This window comes from Bactrocera neohumeralis, chromosome 5 (genome assembly GCF_024586455.1).
Source record: "Bactrocera neohumeralis isolate Rockhampton chromosome 5, APGP_CSIRO_Bneo_wtdbg2-racon-allhic-juicebox.fasta_v2, whole genome shotgun sequence".
Taxonomy (NCBI): Eukaryota; Metazoa; Arthropoda; class Insecta; order Diptera; family Tephritidae; genus Bactrocera; species Bactrocera neohumeralis.
The window spans coordinates 39,767,364-39,786,122 of record NC_065922.1 but is presented as its reverse complement, the minus strand read 5'-3'; the positions used below and the strand labels follow the sequence as shown (position 1 = coordinate 39,786,122).

Genomic DNA, 18,759 nt, shown 5'->3' with positions numbered 1-18,759 from the left:
AAATAAAGTGTAAAATATAAGTTTCCAACTTTTATATGGTGCTTTCATAGGTATGTATTAGCAAAAAAACAATTTCCATACGTTTTTAAAATAGCTTTCACAATTGATTAAAAAAAAATAGCATTTGAAACCGTGGCCTCAAGCAATAATTACGTAACACAAATGTGTTTAAAATTTATTATAGCAATATTAGAAAATTAATACATAAATAATTAATAAGCAAGTGGAGAAGTTAGGCATTACGTATTCCTAAAGCTTGTTCTAATTCCGCACGTTTTTGATTCACTTTCGTAAAGAAATATCGAGATACAGCCTCATGAGTCCACGGTTGATAGTAAAACTCAGCACGGCGTTCTTCTTCTGGATTACCAACAACATCCGTCATTGCCTATAAATAATACAATTAAGATTCGTTTTTTATTGGTATCAAATATATATCGCTTACTTTCAAATCCCTAGTTTGGCTAACAATCCAACGATGTATGAACTTTTGGGGATCTTTCGCAAAGCTCAAAAAGAACTCCCGATTAGTTTTCATCTGGTTGATGGTGTCCACAGTCTCGTGAATTTTGGTATCCAAACCTTGTATCTCTTGTTGACTAGCTGTGCTCATTAAAAAGTTATTCATCTGATTTTTAAGTGTATCATCAACTTCAACGTCTATATCATAACATGCAGTTTGCTTGTTTTCTGCACCGCTCTCAATAAAGTGGTTAATTACAATTGGATCTGGCGGATGAAGCAAGGGATTAAGACGTTGCGGTATCTCCGCAAATTTCATACGTTGGCATCCAAATATCTGTTCCAAATATTTGTCACAATTTATGTACTCACGCTCATGAGCATCTTGTAATTTATGAGTTTTTATGTATTGCCAAAGCGCTGAAATTATTACTGGACGTGTTTGTGTGTGCACTCCGAGTAAACGTGCTAGTCTTGGATCCAATTTAAATTGCAATGGCTGGTAATCCAGTAATAATAAAATCGTACAGCGTACGTTTCTGTCACCTGGTCGTTTGACCTGAAACCCGTCAGTTTCTTGAGTAGTATGAGTGCGATGCCACTCCACTAAATGGTTATCAGGACCATACAATTCCTTATCCAATTCAATCACCAAAGACTTAAAAAAAGATGAAAACTTCCGTTTTATTTTTGTAGTGGGATCTCCTTTTCCATCTTCTAATAAACGACCTTCCACACGCAACTCCCATGAAGCTACAGAACCTTCATCACCTTCATTGCTTGGTTCCTTACATGGATAAAATGTGTTAGATATAAATATGCGAAGTTTTCGCTTTTGTTTCATGGGTCTTTTCAATGCTTCTTGAATATCCAGACGCTTTCTCATAATAGTGGCATCAAGTTTTCTCTCGAAAGTGAGTAAGTCCATATATGCTTGCGATTCCGGTACTAAATCCCTCACCTTTTGAGGTAAAATCTTATCTGCGAGTTTTTTCTTTTTCTTTGCAGCTACAAAATCTCCTTTACTTTGATTACTATTAATATTACGAGCTTCAGCTGATCTTTTGTTTCCTCCACCGGAGCCACTTCCCCTAAGACCACTTTGAAAACCAGGTTGTGCGGCTCTGGGATGTAATGGTGGCCCACCGGGTGAATTTGCATTATTTTGCCCCGGTTGAGCTGGATTTTGATGCAATGGAAATCCACGTTGCTATTAAAATGTGTATAAAACTGAACAATTAAGGTGCATCGATACATTAATCAATACTTAATACTCACAGGAAAACTTCCACCGGCAGAGTATGGCCGCATGCCTGATGTTTGTGGAGGTGGTGCCTGGTATCGAGGTTGTCCGGGAACCGGAGCTGGTCCTGGCTGCCCAGGAGCAAACCTTTGAGACATTTTAAATATATTTAGGACACAAGAAAAACCTACACTTCAAAAGCGTCACTAAAAATTTTCCAATAAAAATGGCGTAGAATATGACACAACTGTCAAAAGTAACTCACCATTTAAGTGCTGCCAACTCTGTATTTTTCGCATGCTAAGGAGTTATTTACACCGCATAATTTTCTCATAACGGCTGGTTGCTCTCTAGAATACGTTCTCGTGCGTAAATTTTCAATGGTTGTGACATATTTCGGAAATTCATTTTAAATTTTCGGAAAACTGAGCATAACTTGTTGTTGGCCTTCTTTTCCAATCGATTATATTCTACACGGGTAAATCTTAAAAACACAAACGGCACATATGTTACTCGAGCTGGATATTAAATGGACATAATCCGAGAACTGTCACGCAAATTGTTTTTAATTTCGAAATGCTTTTAATAATATATATACAATCCCACACAGTGAAGAATTTTGCTTTTGCACACAGCCTAATATTAAAGCGCTGGGTAAGCTGTCACTGTGGCAACACCAAGTACAATTGTCAAAAGAAGTGAATTGTCATTTATTCAATACAATAACAAAAAACAGAATGAAAGAAATTCCTTCACAGAATTAATTAAATATTAGTAATTCTGCAAAATCTCGCCACAATGAACGAAAATTGGTTTTGTGAACAAATCAGCAATTTAAATATCCAGGAGAATCGCCTGACCGCATTATCTGAAATTCGAATGCGTTTGTACGAAATTAATGAAACTTCAGACGTTCAATTGGAAACACAAATTACAGACCGTTTACTCAACGCTCCAGAATTTATTGAATGTTTAAATTGTAAAACTGAGGCCAAAGAACAATGTGAACTGGCTGCTGATATATTAGCAATATGCATGTCACACATGAGCCTTGGACAAAGTACCCTACCGACGATTTTGGAGCTGACCCTGACACATCCACGATCTAGTATAAAATCTGTTGTTTTCAACACAATTTTAAAACAATTAGAAAGACAGCGAAACAGCAATAAAAATGTTCAAATATCTTCTGAACTTCTCATTCATATATTAAATGGATTAAAGGAAGATGACAGCAAAGTCGGAGTTCCAGCGATTGGAATATTAACTATAGTTCTTGAGCAACATATAAATGATGAAGGCATTAAAAGCAAATTATTGGATATGTTGACATCTAATGAAATTGTTAAGTGTCGTGTTTATGAACTTGCTGTAAATCTTGCCAAGCAATCGCCAACTATGCTTCATCAAGTTGAATTTCTGCTGGATCGAGCTTTGTCAGAGCTTGATAATGATGATGTGCTATTTCAAGTAAATATTCTTGAAATACTAGTTGCACTTGCAGAACAAAATCATGGGTTACTATATTTAGAAAATAGACAAGTTTTCGAAATAATAAGCAGGCGTGTGGAAAATGTTGACCAAAACCCAATCGATCAATTACTCATTCCAGGAATTATGAAATTTTTCGGCAAAACCGCTTCAGTGCAACCTCAGAAAGTAATTGTTGATTATCCTCATATGATACATTGTCTATTCGAAAGCATTCTTTCTGGAAATATGTCAATACTGCCAGCGGCATTTGATACATTTGGTAAGTAATCTTAAAAATAAATAAAATGTGAAAAAATCTATGTTTTGTTAAAATTTTAGCGAATCTCAATCAAACTACGAAAGGAAAACAACTATTAGATCAAAATTATCCAGCGTTGATTAAAGAAACGTTTGAAGCTATGGGTTCGTATTTGAGAAACCTCTCCATAGATTTGAAAAACCGAGCATTTAACACATTGGAAATGGTTTTTTCGACCGAAAGTTCTAATCAAACTGATATAGAGTAAATCTAGAACCACTTGTTATTGAACATTTCAATGATTTTTACCTATTTTTCAGGGGATTGCTCCACAAATGGTTCAAGTATTTAGCTGGAGAAGAAAGTATGCAATTTCTGATGGACTATTGTCGAAATCCGTTTCCTGATATCAAAGTAGCATGTCTAAGCTTCATTAAATCCCTTTGCCTTCATAAATGGGGATTACTAGCATTAAAAAACACAGCTGGTTTTGTGGAATTTTTACTTGATCGAAAAATTGAGTTTGACAAAGACGCGAAATATAAAAAATTCGAGTTAATCAGTCTTTTAGCAGATACCGATGTTTTTGATATGCAAATTAATTTACAATTACGCACTTATGTTAATGAAGGTCCATACTTCGTGCAAAGTATATTAGACATAGCTACGGAAGGCAATTGATGGATGCGTAATAAAAATATAATTGAGAAATATTTGTTGTTTGTCATTCTAACGTGAGCTCATTTTGTAATAATTATTTTTTTTTTTTTGACTACTTAGTAATATCTCACATTTTTATTGAAATGTTTGAAAGTGTGCTAAAGCTGCTGTCGGTCAAATTTTTACTAGAAAAGTCGTGAAGATGTATAGAATATTATTTTGAAATTGAGCTATTGAATTTTTCGTTAATGCAGAAAATTGACAGTCATAAATAAACGCAGCGCAACGCTGAGGGTTGAAAAAATCGATTTTGATATTTTGTAAAGTCACTCGGAAGTTTGAAAATTTTTATATTAATTATATGGAGGATAAGGGAAGTATTGACCCGATATAATCCAATTCAATGCCAGCTCAGTTCAGGAGGATACGGAGCAACCGTACTGTTAGGTGTTGCTTTAAAAGTGATGACAATATTACTTACCGATCCGAACAGAGTTAGAACCTCAAAATAATAGCTCTTGGCCGGATAAAATCCGAGTCAATTCCGGAACCGTTTTATTTATGTAAAAACGTCTGCAAAAAATAAATTGTTCACTGTTTTTGCCTTTGTTAAGTAGCTAGTTTGTTATCTTAATTATAAGACATATACATACATACATATGTACATATATCTTTTTACTCCGGATAATCGTGTAAGAAGTTATGTATGTTGTCAACGTGGTGGCAACTTCTTTCAGAGGGGCAAGTTTTGAATACTTTGCTTTGAAAATATTTCTGAGATACTATATAATATTTGGATTTGGATTAAAGGAGACCCCTCAAATCGCAACATAAGTACATACATATCGGAATCAAGATTTATTCAGTAGTTATTGAGATATAAAATTACCCTTGAAAGTGAGCTTACGGGTATTTCATATTTAGTATCACTTAAGGGATCGTCTCAGTGAGACCTTCCGAAAAATCACTGATTTTCGTGATCATTTTAATGTTGAAATTAGGATGAGGAGAAGAGTTGAAATCCGGAAAAATGTCCGTCCGTTCGTCCATATCAACCTTGGTATACGTGTTCCTTGAAACTAAAAGAAGTTCGGTATTATAAATGGATGTAAGTGGACCACTGCTACGCTCACAAAATGCCGTGAATCGCAAATCTCCATATGCTTCCATAATTCCATTTGTGAAGTCTCTGCAGTTGTGTATTCACGTCCATTGTCGAACTTTTCGAAGCCATTAAGTTATTTCCGCCCCTGTGCAAGCGGCAGCAAAGGTAAAAGTAAAGAAGGGCTAAGTTCGAGTGTAACTGAACATTTTATACTTTAGCAACTTTAGCGGAGCCACGCCCAATTTTTTTAAATTTTTAGTCCACAGGTGCCCATTGCTACAATCCCCTGTACCAACTTAAAGGTTTGTGTATCAATAAGATGCTTAGTTACGGCATTTTATACGTTTTCGATTAGTGAAGTGGTAGTGGTGCGTTCACGTCCATCTGCGAACTCGTCCTCACTTTTTTGCCAAGAAACCTGTGCATCAAGTTTCATTACGATATTATATTTCGATTTTTGCACAGACGGCTGGACGCACGGAGGAACAGTTGAACTTCCGTAATTCGAAATCTTGAATTGACAATAACTTTTAGTAGTAAAATTTCATACAAATTTTCTTCCATAAATCGAACTTTTAAATTGACACGTGATTCTCTAAGTCGCATTCTTCGGGGAAATTTCACATCTGGGCTGTAGGGACGCTGCGGAAGCGTTGGGATGCCTACCTCGTTGAGGTCGCTGTTCACAAGAAAGGCGGTTTGAGCCGGGGCATTCTCATAGACCCGATGTCATGTCGGACCCGACAGACTTTGAGTCTCTTGAGGACTTCCACGTAAAACTTGGCGTTGACGGTTTGTCTAGGAGGAACAAATTCATGGTGAACGATGTCTTCGATGTCAAAAAAGACCATTGTTCATTGCATCGAACTGCACTTTCGGCTTGCACCACCGAAACACGTCGCGCGAAAATCTTTGTCCTAACTCTCCAGGTGCTCGTTCGTTAGCTAATGAATTGCCGCTACCAAATCCAGTCGATGCTAGCACGTTCCGAAGTACAGTGCCGGCGGATGAAAATCAGTCCTATTACTTTCCGGAGAAACTCTGTATATACATTTAGTAACGGACGCTAGCACCCAAATGTCAACCTCGCTGTTTGAATCATAATATGCACTGAGCCGCCTGATCACATCAAGATAGCAATCCCCGAAAGAGTAATGAAGTTCAAAAATAAAAAAACGGGTGATCTTTTCGGCTTTTTGTTGTTGTGATGAACCACTTTCATCTATCCGAAATTGGATCAATGGGAAAAAATAATTAAGCCGACAACGCCTATTCGAACTAAAAGGAAAATATCAGTACAAAGGAATCTCAAGCATCAGTATGGACAACCAAATGTTCTCAAAAGTTAGACAATGCCCTAAGGAATATACCCAGGAGACTTAAATCTATGAAACTCCAGCATCGAAGCCAGGACTCGTAAAGATTACAGAAGTAAATACAATATTAACTCTGCACCACTTATCAGTATCCCCCATCGATGTGAATCGCCCCTCTTGATATCGAGTAGAACTGGAAATCTTTGAATTTTCTCAGAGTTTTTACTTGCCACTTAAACTATCGATGCATTTATTGTTCTCAAACTTAGGCTAAAGAGGAAAAATTTTAAATACAAGAGGTTTCTTACAAAAACTTTGATCGTTGTAGGACAGCTAAATGCTTTAATAACTCGATCTGAACAATTTCTTCGGAGGTTGCACAGTTGCCCTGTTATCGCGTCAAATGAAAAAGTTATGCGCACAAGTACATTATTCCGTTCGTTCAGTTTGTATGACAGCTATATGCTATAGTGGTCAGATATCGGCCATTCAATTGGTGATAAAAGGACGTAGAACGTTATCTCGCAAACTGAGGTTTCTTATATACAAAAATAGACGGACATTGTTCATCCAAGTTGTAGGACAGCTAAAGTTTTGCAATTTGGTAAAAGGCAACACTTTGTCTGCAGGACTAGTTCGCGTATATTTAGATGGACTTGGCTAAATCGGATCGGTTCGCCACGCTTTGTACATACATATACGTATACACGTATAAGGTCACCGGATGTATTTTCTTCCGGATGCTGCAAACGTCAAAACAAACTTAATATACCCTGTCCTGCTGTAATTTCAGTGTGAAAGGAATATAATTTGAAAATTATATAAGGAAACTGTGTACAAATTCAAAAAAAAAAGCAAAACTCTCCTTGAAAGCCCAAAATCACATTAAGCCACCATAATAAAGTTAACTAACTATAAAAGTGAGTGGTAATTGAGCTCGAAGTGGAGAGGAGAAGGCAATTTGCTTTGCAAACCACATAGAAAAGGTATTTAAGCCTAACTGACTGACTTTAAGTTATTCAAAAAAGTCGTTAGGACACTATAATAGTACTCCAAAGGTAGGAATGGACTACCAAATAATGCGTAGTAGTGCTCTTCTTGCATTTTAATGCTAGTTTTTGTCCACATTTATGGAAACAGTTAATCACTAAGGTAAATAAATGCGGAAAGTTTTAAGACAGCCGTTTTTCTACAGCACAATAAACATCCTCTCTGTTTTCCACAATATTTTAAAAGTATTGCCAACAAGTGTCTGCTTTATTCCATGAAATTAATAATATAATTATTCGGCTTTTGTACAAACACATGGCACTGCAGAGCAGGTAAAAACAATTTCATATGTGATGAAGGACCAATAAAAGCTGGTGTAACTCAGGGCAGTGTGCTAGGCCCAACTCTATACATACATATGTCCTATATACAGTAAATATTCCTTCCCTTTTTGTGAATGACACAGCCCTATTATGGCGTTATAAACGCTATATGGAAGCGTCCAAATTAAAATTAAAAATTAGTAAAAAAATTATCTTTTGTCGAAGAATGGCTAGCCAGCGAATAAATGTAAATGGGCGAAAGAGCAAGCACGTCAGATTTTGGCTAAGGCCAAAAATGTGTCAGTCGATTAAACTTAGATAAAATGCTCGCATGGAGAGACCACATATCAAGCAAAATAATAGCATGAAAATTAGAGCAGCCAATTAAAACCGACTTATTTTTATTCCTAGATTTAAGGAGGAAGTAGAGGATAACAGAAATAAATATAAACTTTAACGTCGGGGTCATCCAATCCGCTTAAAAAGAAGAGATTAAAAACATTCGAGTTTGGTTAGTTTTATATAAATTTAAGATTTATTATTTATTGTAAGGCTAAGTTAGCAGTTTAAATAAATATAGAAATATTAATCATAGTGTAAAATATATTGTGGATATTAACCCATTTAGACCTACCGTCTCATATACGATACACCAGAAGTAATAAATTATTTTGAAGTACCCTTGATAAGAAATTGTTTTTTGTTGTATTATTGCATATACTATATACATATATATGAGCCTACTGTATCACATACGATACGGCCTTTTCTACCTAACCTGTGGAAATGTAATTTTTTTAAACATTTTTTTTATGTTCTGTGATACCCTAGGACTAATAAAAATAGACAAAAAACACTTCAATTAAAAAAAAATTGTGTCAGGTCTAAATGGGTTAAACAAAAACACTTTAATATTTCGAGAGTTTATATATTCAACAGAATTTCCTTGTCAACTGAAAAAATATATAACTAAGTTTATTAATAATAAATAAAAATACTATATATTTTTATTTCGTGCTTCAAGGCCGACTCATATTCCAATTTTCACTATATGTATGTTTAATATTACCATATACTATGCTCTCTGTTATCCGTACTGCAACTGCTATCTTAATAACTTCTTTCTTACCCATTGTGAAAGTATAAAGGAGTTACCATTATGTATGTATGTATCTATCACACGAATAGAGAAACATTAAAAAGATTTGTTTATTGATAAAATTATTTGTATATACATATGTTTGTATATTATATATGTACATACCCGCAAACATTTTGTAAGACGGCGAGAATCGCAGTGTACTTGGTTTTTTATGATTAAATATGAGTCCTTAAAAATGCTGCTCCCATTAAAAGTCAATCTAACATTTCATCAAATTAGGTCCTCTATGCGATAGACACCTGCATTTCTTGTATGTATATGTTGGTATATACATATGTACATCTGAACATTCCGATGCTATTATAAACATACAAATATTTGTGTACCTATCGAGCAATCAACAAAAATCCAGCACGTAGTTTTCGGTAATAGAGGCTATTAAGCAGAAACGTAAAACGACACTTAAAAAGCAAGTACCATTAGTGTATGTACGCATAAATATTTATACCCTGAACAGGGTAGATTATGTTTGTAACGAAGTTTGTAACACCCAAAAGGAAACGTCGGTGACCCCGTAAAATGTAAAGTATATAATTTCATATATAAATGATCAGCGTGACCAACTGAGTCGATTTAGCCGCGCCCGTCTGCCTCTCTGTCTGTCCATCTGTCTGTCTGTCCGCCTGTATATACGCAAACTAGTACCTCAGTTTTTGCAATATCGTATTTTTCTTCTCAACAAGCTGCTCATTTGCCGGAACCGCTAATATCAGATGACTTTAGCTTATAGTTCTAATACAAATTGGCCTATCAATATTAAGTTCTTATATGGAAAACTGCTTTATTTGATAAAACGTTCGCCGTTGGATGCAAACTGTGCGCCGGTTACGTTTTCACATTTTATTATAATTACATATGCATAGTTGCTCTAAGAAATCCTCCTGTGAAGGGTGTTATCGCTGCGGTGCAACTGAAGTTAACGTTTTTCCCTGCCTTTGTACCTATTATTTAATAGCATATACTAGTACATCTTCACCGTACTCCCCCTAATAAAGTGTCGAGTATTTTGTGTAATATTTTCACGAGATTACTCGGGTATTCAAACATCATAAATCAGCGTAAATTGCGATATTATTTGGGTGAAGTGTTCATTAAAATATGAAGAGTTTTCACCTTTGAATGAAGTTTTCCCATAAATTTATTGTAAAAATATGATGAAGGAAAAAATCAGTATTTATTTTGAAGTAAACAGCAATTGAGGAGTGCATTTTCAAAAGAGGATATTTACATTTGAATTATGATCTAATCGAGATAGTTTCCAAGTAACAAAGTTTTAAACGTACTTACGTTCGTTTCAAAACGGGATATTTCTAGAAATTCAGCCTTCTACACTTGGGAATCACCATCAGCAAGAGGTTCCACTGAAGCAGAACCAGCAGTTTACAACTGCTTAAAAAAATTGACTCTAGATGAGGAAATTCACCATCTGAGAATATTCTGAGGTGCGTGGGCAGAATAAACAGAATAGCCACATCATTCACATGCTGCTATTATACCTTTCAACCGACTCCACACCACACTTTAAAGACATAATAATATTTTTCTCTGTGAGGGGACATAGTTTTCTCCCAGTGTCTTTGGTAGGCTGGAAAAAGAAATAAGAAAGATTAGTATAAAGAAATTTTCAAGTAAAATGGTCAACTAAAGTTCTAGTAGAAGACTGGTTTCAAAAATACATAAGAAGACGTTCGCTGAAAGAATGCAAGTTCTTCGAGTATTCCAAATTTACCAAGATACAATTTCGAAAAGAATGGTACAATTTAGACCAACTGAAGCGGTATAAATATTTAATAATTAACTTCAGCCCTAAAGAACAGTATACCGAAATCGAATTTATGGGCGATTGCCTGACATTTGCTATTGGACAAGTCAGGTTTTAAGTTAATTATACTCTTGCGATGTGTTGCTACAGAGTATAATAGTTTTGTTCAACTAACGGTTTTATGTATCATCTAAAACAAGCGAGATAGATATAGGGTTATATATATAAATGATTGCGATACGAGAAAAATTGAAATCCGGGTGACTGTCTGTCTGTCCATCCGTTCGTCACACATGTTTCTTGGCGACCGATTTCAAATAAATTCGATACATAACCTTCTTCTAACATTCTTATTTCACAGTGCAAAAATAGACGAAATCAGACATATGTACATACATACTTTCTATATAACACAATATTAAATTTCATTTGATTCTTTTATTTTCCAGTATACACATCCGGGTACTGCGTCGAATACTTTCAGAGTTGGAGTGTTTTCGTCCATTCGGACAACATGACCTAGCCAGCGCACCCGCTGTCTTTTAATTCCCTGAACTATGTCAATGACGTCGTATATCTCGTACAACTCATCGTTCCATCGAATATGAAATTCGCCGTGGCCAATGCACAGAGGACCATAAATCTTTCGCAGAACCTTTCTCTCGAAAACTTGCAACGCCGACTCATCAGTTGTTGTTTTTTGACGTCAAGCTCCTACCGAATATTTGGACCCCAGTACCTATAGTGGATTTTTGTTCGAAAATATCGGTCAATATCTGAGATATATAATTTAAACCCGGGGATAGCACTTCTCTGACGATGGTGTGTCTGTATGTCAAAAATAGGTTGAATCGGACCAGTACCTCCCTTAGCCCCCATATACCTAATATAAAGATAATCGGAATTCCGGGTGACTTTGCACCATATATATCGGGCAATAGAGGGTTTGTCCGGAAAGTAATAGGAGTGATAGGAGTGATTTAGCTAGAGAGGGTGGTCAGTTGTCTCCGGGCACTTGGAAAGTCAGTACAAACATTTTGGCGCGACGTATTTCTGTGAGTGGTGCAAGCCGAAAATGCAGCATCCGTTAGAGCAGAGTTACGCGATTAAAGTCTGTGTGAAACTCGGTAAATCTTCGACAGAGACGTTTGATATGATCAAGCAGGCTCACCCAGATGTTGCTTTAGCAAGAAGTGGTGTGTTTCGGTGGCGCCAGGCTTTTTTGGAGGGCCGGGAAGAGGTCGGTGGGTGATGAATGAGCAAATCCAAAGTGAAAACGATGCTCATTGTCTTTTTTGACATCAAAGGCATCGTCCACCATGAATTTGTTCCTTCTGGACAAACGGTTAACGCCAAGTTTTACGTGGAAGTCCTCAAGAGACTCAAACGAAGGATCAATCGGGTCCGACAAGACATCGCAGTCGATTGGAAGTTGCACCACGACAACGCCTCGGCTCACACCGCTTTTCTTGTGAACAGCTATGTACCTCACCAAGGCCGGCATCCCAACGCTTCCGCAGCCGCCTTACAGCCCAGATATGGCCCTCGGACTTTTGGGACCAAAGGGGACTACTTTGAGGGGGACGACATAGATTTTGAAGAATAAATTAATGGTTTTAAAATTATGAACAAAGTCTTACTATTTTTTGCTCTTAGTAGCATTTACTTTAAAGTTGTTGTATTCCTTACGATATAACTTGTATTTTGTTTTTTAAGATGCCTCCCATTTCCCCTAATTACGTAAGCAATTATGCGTACGAAGAAATTTCGTCGTTAATTATAACTGCAGTCGAGCAGAGCAGAGAACGATTGAAGATCGAATCAGTATTTAGAGCGATTTTCCCATCATTAAGCAGATGCATGCAAATTAAACTGTAAACCGTAAGCGGTCACAACTGGCAACTGCAGCGAATGGTCAACAAACAGACCTGTAAATTAATCAAGCAAAACAGACCTTTTTATGCAAGTTTTGCTTTTTTTTTGCAAGCTTCTTGTGCTACAGTTTTTGCTTTCCGCTTTAAAACTTGCACAGCAAATAGTTTTGAAATCATTTGTCATATTTTCCCCCGTTCTTCATTATTGACTATGCATTCTGCTTTACATTAAATTTAAAAAGCCGCTGGCTTTCACGCCTACTGCTCTCGGAAAGTCCCCTCGTCATCAATATGCAGTCGGGTGGAAACACGCCACGAACGCTGGCCAGCACTTCTTATGGCATGCCATTTGCATGGCACCGAGGATGAACGCATTAAGATTGGATTGCTACAGGCTATCGGAGAATAACGAAAAAGTGTTAATTACCCAACTATTGAAATACTCGTACACGGTAGCTTGAATGCAAGAAGTACAAATCGAATGAGTTAATTAAGGCCGGAAATCTCTGAAAGATGGTGGCTACTGTTTGCAAATCTTCCACACTTAATAGTATTTATGTAAATATTTGCATACATACAAATGATCCAATACTTTTTTACTTTTCAGATCAATCGTATCTGTTAGAATAAAACATTTATACCCGAGTGGAGTGCATTGTGCTTGTTGACTAGAGGCTTCTTAAGATGGGCATGCAGATTATTAACTGTAATAACGTCATGGGACACAAAAAAACGATTTTAAAACGTTTAATTAAAGAAATCACCCTTTCTGAAACAACTTTTAGTTCTCAACGACTTTTTCAGCTCTACTTTGGCCGGAAAGAACTGTGAAACAGAGTTTTAGAGACAATATTTTTTATAGACTACGACAACATTCAGATCAACGAATCGGAAATAACTGTATTATGAAGAAAAAGATATAAACATATCGAATTGGCAGGCATTCAAGATGTAAAAATATTTAAAACGACGTTATTGGAAGGTAGAGGGATTTTCAGTATTTCCAAGCAGAAAAAGGCCCTCACACGATAAAAGATGAACTGAGACTTGAGGAAAAGAAAACAAGAGACAGGTATCGGTACATATATTTGATCTCTGACAAAACTTGTCGCTTCTGAGAGCTAAAACCCGAGACGCCGGCTCCGGGCTCTCAGTAGAACTATAAAAAAACTTTTGGGAACAAGCGTTCGAAGTAAATTTTTCCATATACAATACATATGTATATCTAAAAATCACTCTAGCTAATCAAAATTGAATATGTATGTAAGTACATAAAAAACGATACTTACATATATATAGAAGAGGTCATGAAATTCTCACTGAACAATCGATAAAGATAGCAGATTTTAACACACCAGTCGACATATAGATGGCGCCACCAGGGGGCGCTAGATTCCTGTTTACTTTGGAACACACCTTGTACTTCAATAATTTCCTTAAACTAATCAAAGCTCATGGACAATTAGTGAAAATTTAGGAGATGCTTCCATCACAAATTTTGGCGAATTGTTCATTCACATCACATTAAAAATTCTATTTGCGTCATTTTTGGGAACTAGCAAGGATCCTTAAATTGACTATGGAAAAATGGTTTCACTGAAGCTTTCTTTCTTTCCATGGTATCACACTGACTCCGTCATTCGTGAACTTGTAAGGATAACTGCTTGCCCGGAAGAGAAACCACATTGCCATTAAACTCGTACTGACTTTTAGCTTCCTCTCCAATGCATTTATTGACTTTAAGTGATGTTTCAAAATATAATTTTATATATTAATTTTTTTTTTTGTGCTCACCTGTAAGCACATATGGATTTGACATTAATAAAAAATATAAATATACACACATGTATAAGATGATTACTTCCATCATATTCCATGTACCTGATTAAGTAATTACATTTTTAATTAATGTCTAAGAATAATTCTAAAAACAAAGGAATAAGTCATTTCACTGGACAATGAACCATAAGCATGTATATATGTATGTACATATGTATGTACATATGTATGTGCGTAGCTCGTATTTAAGCCAATGCACCAATATTGTTTTGACAAAATTTCCTTATTTTCCTTTTTATCAAAAATCAAGTCGCACACGACCTTCATAAAATACGATACCAATTTTCAAATTATTTCCACCAGCTTATATACACGTGCATACACACATACATATGTTTGTGTGTTTTTATTTACAGACGTAAAAGTTTATTGTGCTACTCATTCAAAAGCGACGAGGCAATGTGGACCTCATTCGCAGCCACTTATTCCTGAACACTCAGATAATTTATACTATAAGTAGAATTGTAGCTATGTGATACTGGTATACATAATGTATATATAGATATAAATAAGTATTAACATGCTTACATCAATAAAAATATAAATGGTTAAGGAGCTAAGTGTTATCAATGAGAGAAAATCTCATATGCAAAGATTGTTGTTGTTGAGGGCGCAAAAGCATTTGTAACTCAACGGGATTAGGACCACAAAAAATCGTCTGCAACGACGTCGCCGTACACCCTTTGAGGTTAGTTGTAACTATGTACATACATATGTATGTATATTTGAGGGGTGCAAAGCTCATATGAAGTTGTATGAAGGAGTTTGAAAATGTTGCAACCACTTTTTCAGAGTCCTCATTGTTGCTGAGATTGAAATTTGCCGCTTATGTCAAAGATAATTCCTTTGAAAGAGAATCGACACTCAAGTCAATTTGTTTCTGTGGGGTGGACAAGCCAAACACCTCGCTGGCGGTTGCATGAATTGCTCTTTTCCACAAGGCTTAAATTGTTGTGTTTGTTGTCCTTACGGTCTTTATCAGAGATCAAGGGTTGCGTTGGGGTGACAGATACATTCTCATGCATAAGTGTAAAGACTCTCAAAATCGCGTTGCACGCGCCGCTTTGATAAATGAGGATCATAATGCTGAAAATAGTTGAGTAAAACATGTTAAGCCGACAAATCGGTTTCGATTGATTAAAGGCGCATCTAATTCCGTTTATCCGCAGTTGGCTTTGATTTCTACAGGCCAGAGAGACTTTTGAGGCAAACAAAACACTTTTACATTATATATAGAATATATTCTCTTGTACAGTGGTCTTCTCATGAACAATAACATATTAAATTTAAGTAATGTTATAAATATATATAACTATAGTTTAAACTTTTGGAGACATGAATCAACGCATAAAATATAAACAAAGCTCAATAAAAGACTATATCGTCCAAGTGCAATGTTTTGATTATTTCTATTCTAAGCTTTCAATTGAAGCATTCTCTCAGTTTTCGACATTAATACCTTTTTAGATAACAAATAGTGTAAATTTATTTTTATAGCCCGAATTCGCTTGTTGTAGAACATGGAGACAGTGAGAATGACTTAAAAACTTGGGCCAGACGTGTCCTCGTTAACAATCGAAATCAATCAGCTGTCGACATTATTCGCCGAGGCATCTTTTTTAAATAATGGCAGAAATTTGAAGGAGTTTCAAACAAACAATAATAAATATAATGGGTGATTCCAAATGTGATATATTCGCAGCCAAACTTTGTCTTCTACTTGTGGTGTTTTAAAAGTTTATTACCTCGTTGGGTTTTGTGATAAAATTAGACATTTGGAAAATATTTAAATTAAGACAAGTCGGCAGGAAGGTTGTTTATACTCCTGAACCGGCCATATTTATAAAAAACAAAGGAAATTCGAGATCAAATACTTCGATATGAGAAGCTCGTAAGAATTTTTCAACCCCCTTTGATTTATAAAGTAACACAAAAGCCATAGAGATTTAGAAAACTCGAATAGTTTTTACTGTTTTATTAAATTTTACATCTCCAGAATATTGTCCCAAATTATCAAGTTGATCCGAGTAATAGTTTCGGTGATACAGCCTTGAGAACTTGTTCGTTGGAGTGTTTTTGAAGTCTACTCAACCGATCTTCATAAAAGTTACAATTCTTAAAGACTTGGACGCAGGATTTTTTCGATTACAACTATTTAAAAAAAATGCCGCGAAATTTTCATTTTTTTTGTAAAAATGTCTGCCAAAAATCCAATTTTCAGTTTTTTCCTACGTCCAAGTTCTAAGTTAAGGTTAATTGAGTATGTTTGTAACAATAAAAGATGCTAATAAAATATTTAATTTTTATTTTATGACAAAAAAATAAAAAAAAATGGTTTTTACCCGAGGAAACTCATGTAATCCCTTAAAATTAAACGTCTAAAGCTAGCTTGTTAAAGTTTTCGATGTGGACGATTAGAACTTTGTCAACTGATTGGTTTGTCTCTTCAGTTGCATGATAATATTATAACCTTAATAGGGTATATTAAGTTTGCCATGAATTTTGTAACTTTCGGAGAGGTATTAAATCATTTTTGTTCAGAAAAGAATCCAACAACATTAACACACTGTGCATATGACGCCAACTGCTGTTCACGCGCTCAGTGAGTCAGATGAAAATCTTGAACCCAGCATTGCACCAATATCACACCACACCCATCTTTAAATCCTGACAGCGTGTAAAATTTATGTAACTAAGGTATTTTTATTTAAATAAGCGCTGTGCCGAGACTTATCAGTGAGATTTGACACCCGCTCGGCCAGTGTCAGCGGATTGCCCAATTTTCCACATTGAGCTTTCACCCGCCGGCAATTCACGGCGCTCAATATTTATCCCACCATGAAATAAGAAACATAAAATAAAAATTAGATATATCTGGAAAACCAAAAAACATCTGAAAGACACTTCACTTCTTAAAATAGACAACCGGTTGCAACCCGTGACTAGGTTCTTCCAACCGAGTGAGACTATCTTGAAATATAATTACATTTAAGGGTTTGCAATTAGTCGTGATTTTCCGTGCTTCATTTCACAAAGCTTAGTAGTATTATAAATATATTTGTTGTGTATAATTTGCAGATAATAAATGAGTATAAGGTTCATATACTGAAGTAAATATATTAGAACAAACAAATTAGACAAAGTAGAATAAGTAAATAGTGGAGAGCAACAACAGTTTTTTGTTTGTAATTTATTGCTTAATACAATATTGATGTGAAAGTAATATTGATGGGTAATAATTATTGTTTTTTATTTATTTCTCATGTCCAAATTTTTAGTCCTATTTGGTAATTCGAGGATTCGATACTTGACAGCTTTCACATACGTACATAAGTATGTATGTTGCGGTTCTCGGCTAATATTCTAGATTGTTTTTATGGCTTGAGATATCCTAAATTGAAAGATTGTGGATAATAATATTGTTTAATGGCCACACTAATTATCATCGAGTCAATTGTTAAAAATGTTTTAATGTTTTACCAAAACATTGCATCTATCTAAAGTGCATTTATATTTAACGATAATATTGCAAACTTATAAAAACTCAGCGAAAATACAAACCCGTCGATAGTCCAACTTCCTGTAAGCGCCAAAATAAAACCCCAAAGTAATTCTAGGAAAATCAATAAATGAATTGCAACGGTGAACGTTTGCTAAATCACACAAATAAAGGGCTAGATTAACTCAAGAAGTTACTTGGATATATTGAATAAAGCTTGTCCAAACTCCCCTTTAACTAGCGGCCAAGTAGGGGCTCGTGTTAATGATACAGCAAAACATTTAGTAAGTTAGCGATTTGATATCACATTTGCAAGCAAGTCCAAACACGGAACACCAAATCACGGCTTAAATTGCGGGTTCATTTTGGTAATCTGCATAATCTTGTGAGGCAGAACAGGATACTCCTCATTAAAGCTCGAATCTTCGTAGTGGGTGCTACAAGCTACAATAACGATAATATAAAGAGCGGTGAAAATGTGGAGTAGTACTCCAATGTATACGTTCAATTTAATAGTATTTTCTTATTATTAAACAAGAAAAAACGTTAACTTCGGCTGCACCGAAGCTAATATACCCTTCACAGATTACATTGGTGCCTTAGAAAATAATTTATACCAAATTTCGTAAATATATCTTGTCAAATGTGAAAGTTTTCCATACAAGAACTTGATTCCGATCGTTCAGTTTATATGGCAGCTATATGTTATAGTGGTCCGATATGGGCCGTTCCGACAAATGAGCAGCTTCTTGAAGAGAAAATGACGTTTGCAAAATTTCAAAAGGATATCTT

General features: G+C 35.6%; 2 protein-coding genes across 2 annotated transcripts; one reads left to right on the top strand and one right to left on the bottom strand.

The window, feature by feature from the left end:
• Positions 1-123: 123 nt before the first annotated feature.
• Positions 124-1,942, bottom strand: LOC126758748 (brahma-associated protein of 60 kDa). The gene is made up of 3 exons (XM_050473124.1): positions 1,741-1,942; positions 446-1,672; positions 124-388 (listed from the first exon to the last, which is right to left on the bottom strand). The coding sequence occupies exons 1-3, from the start codon at positions 1,861-1,863 to the stop codon at positions 233-235; spliced, it is 1,506 nt and encodes a 501-aa protein (XP_050329081.1). The 5' UTR covers positions 1,864-1,942; the 3' UTR covers positions 124-232.
• A 472-nt stretch (positions 1,943-2,414) lies between these two features.
• Positions 2,415-4,150, top strand: LOC126760787 (26S proteasome non-ATPase regulatory subunit 5). The gene is made up of 3 exons (XM_050476688.1): positions 2,415-3,458; positions 3,518-3,701; positions 3,758-4,150. The coding sequence occupies exons 1-3, from the start codon at positions 2,504-2,506 to the stop codon at positions 4,116-4,118; spliced, it is 1,500 nt and encodes a 499-aa protein (XP_050332645.1). The 5' UTR covers positions 2,415-2,503; the 3' UTR covers positions 4,119-4,150.
• Positions 4,151-18,759: the final 14,609 nt, after the last annotated feature.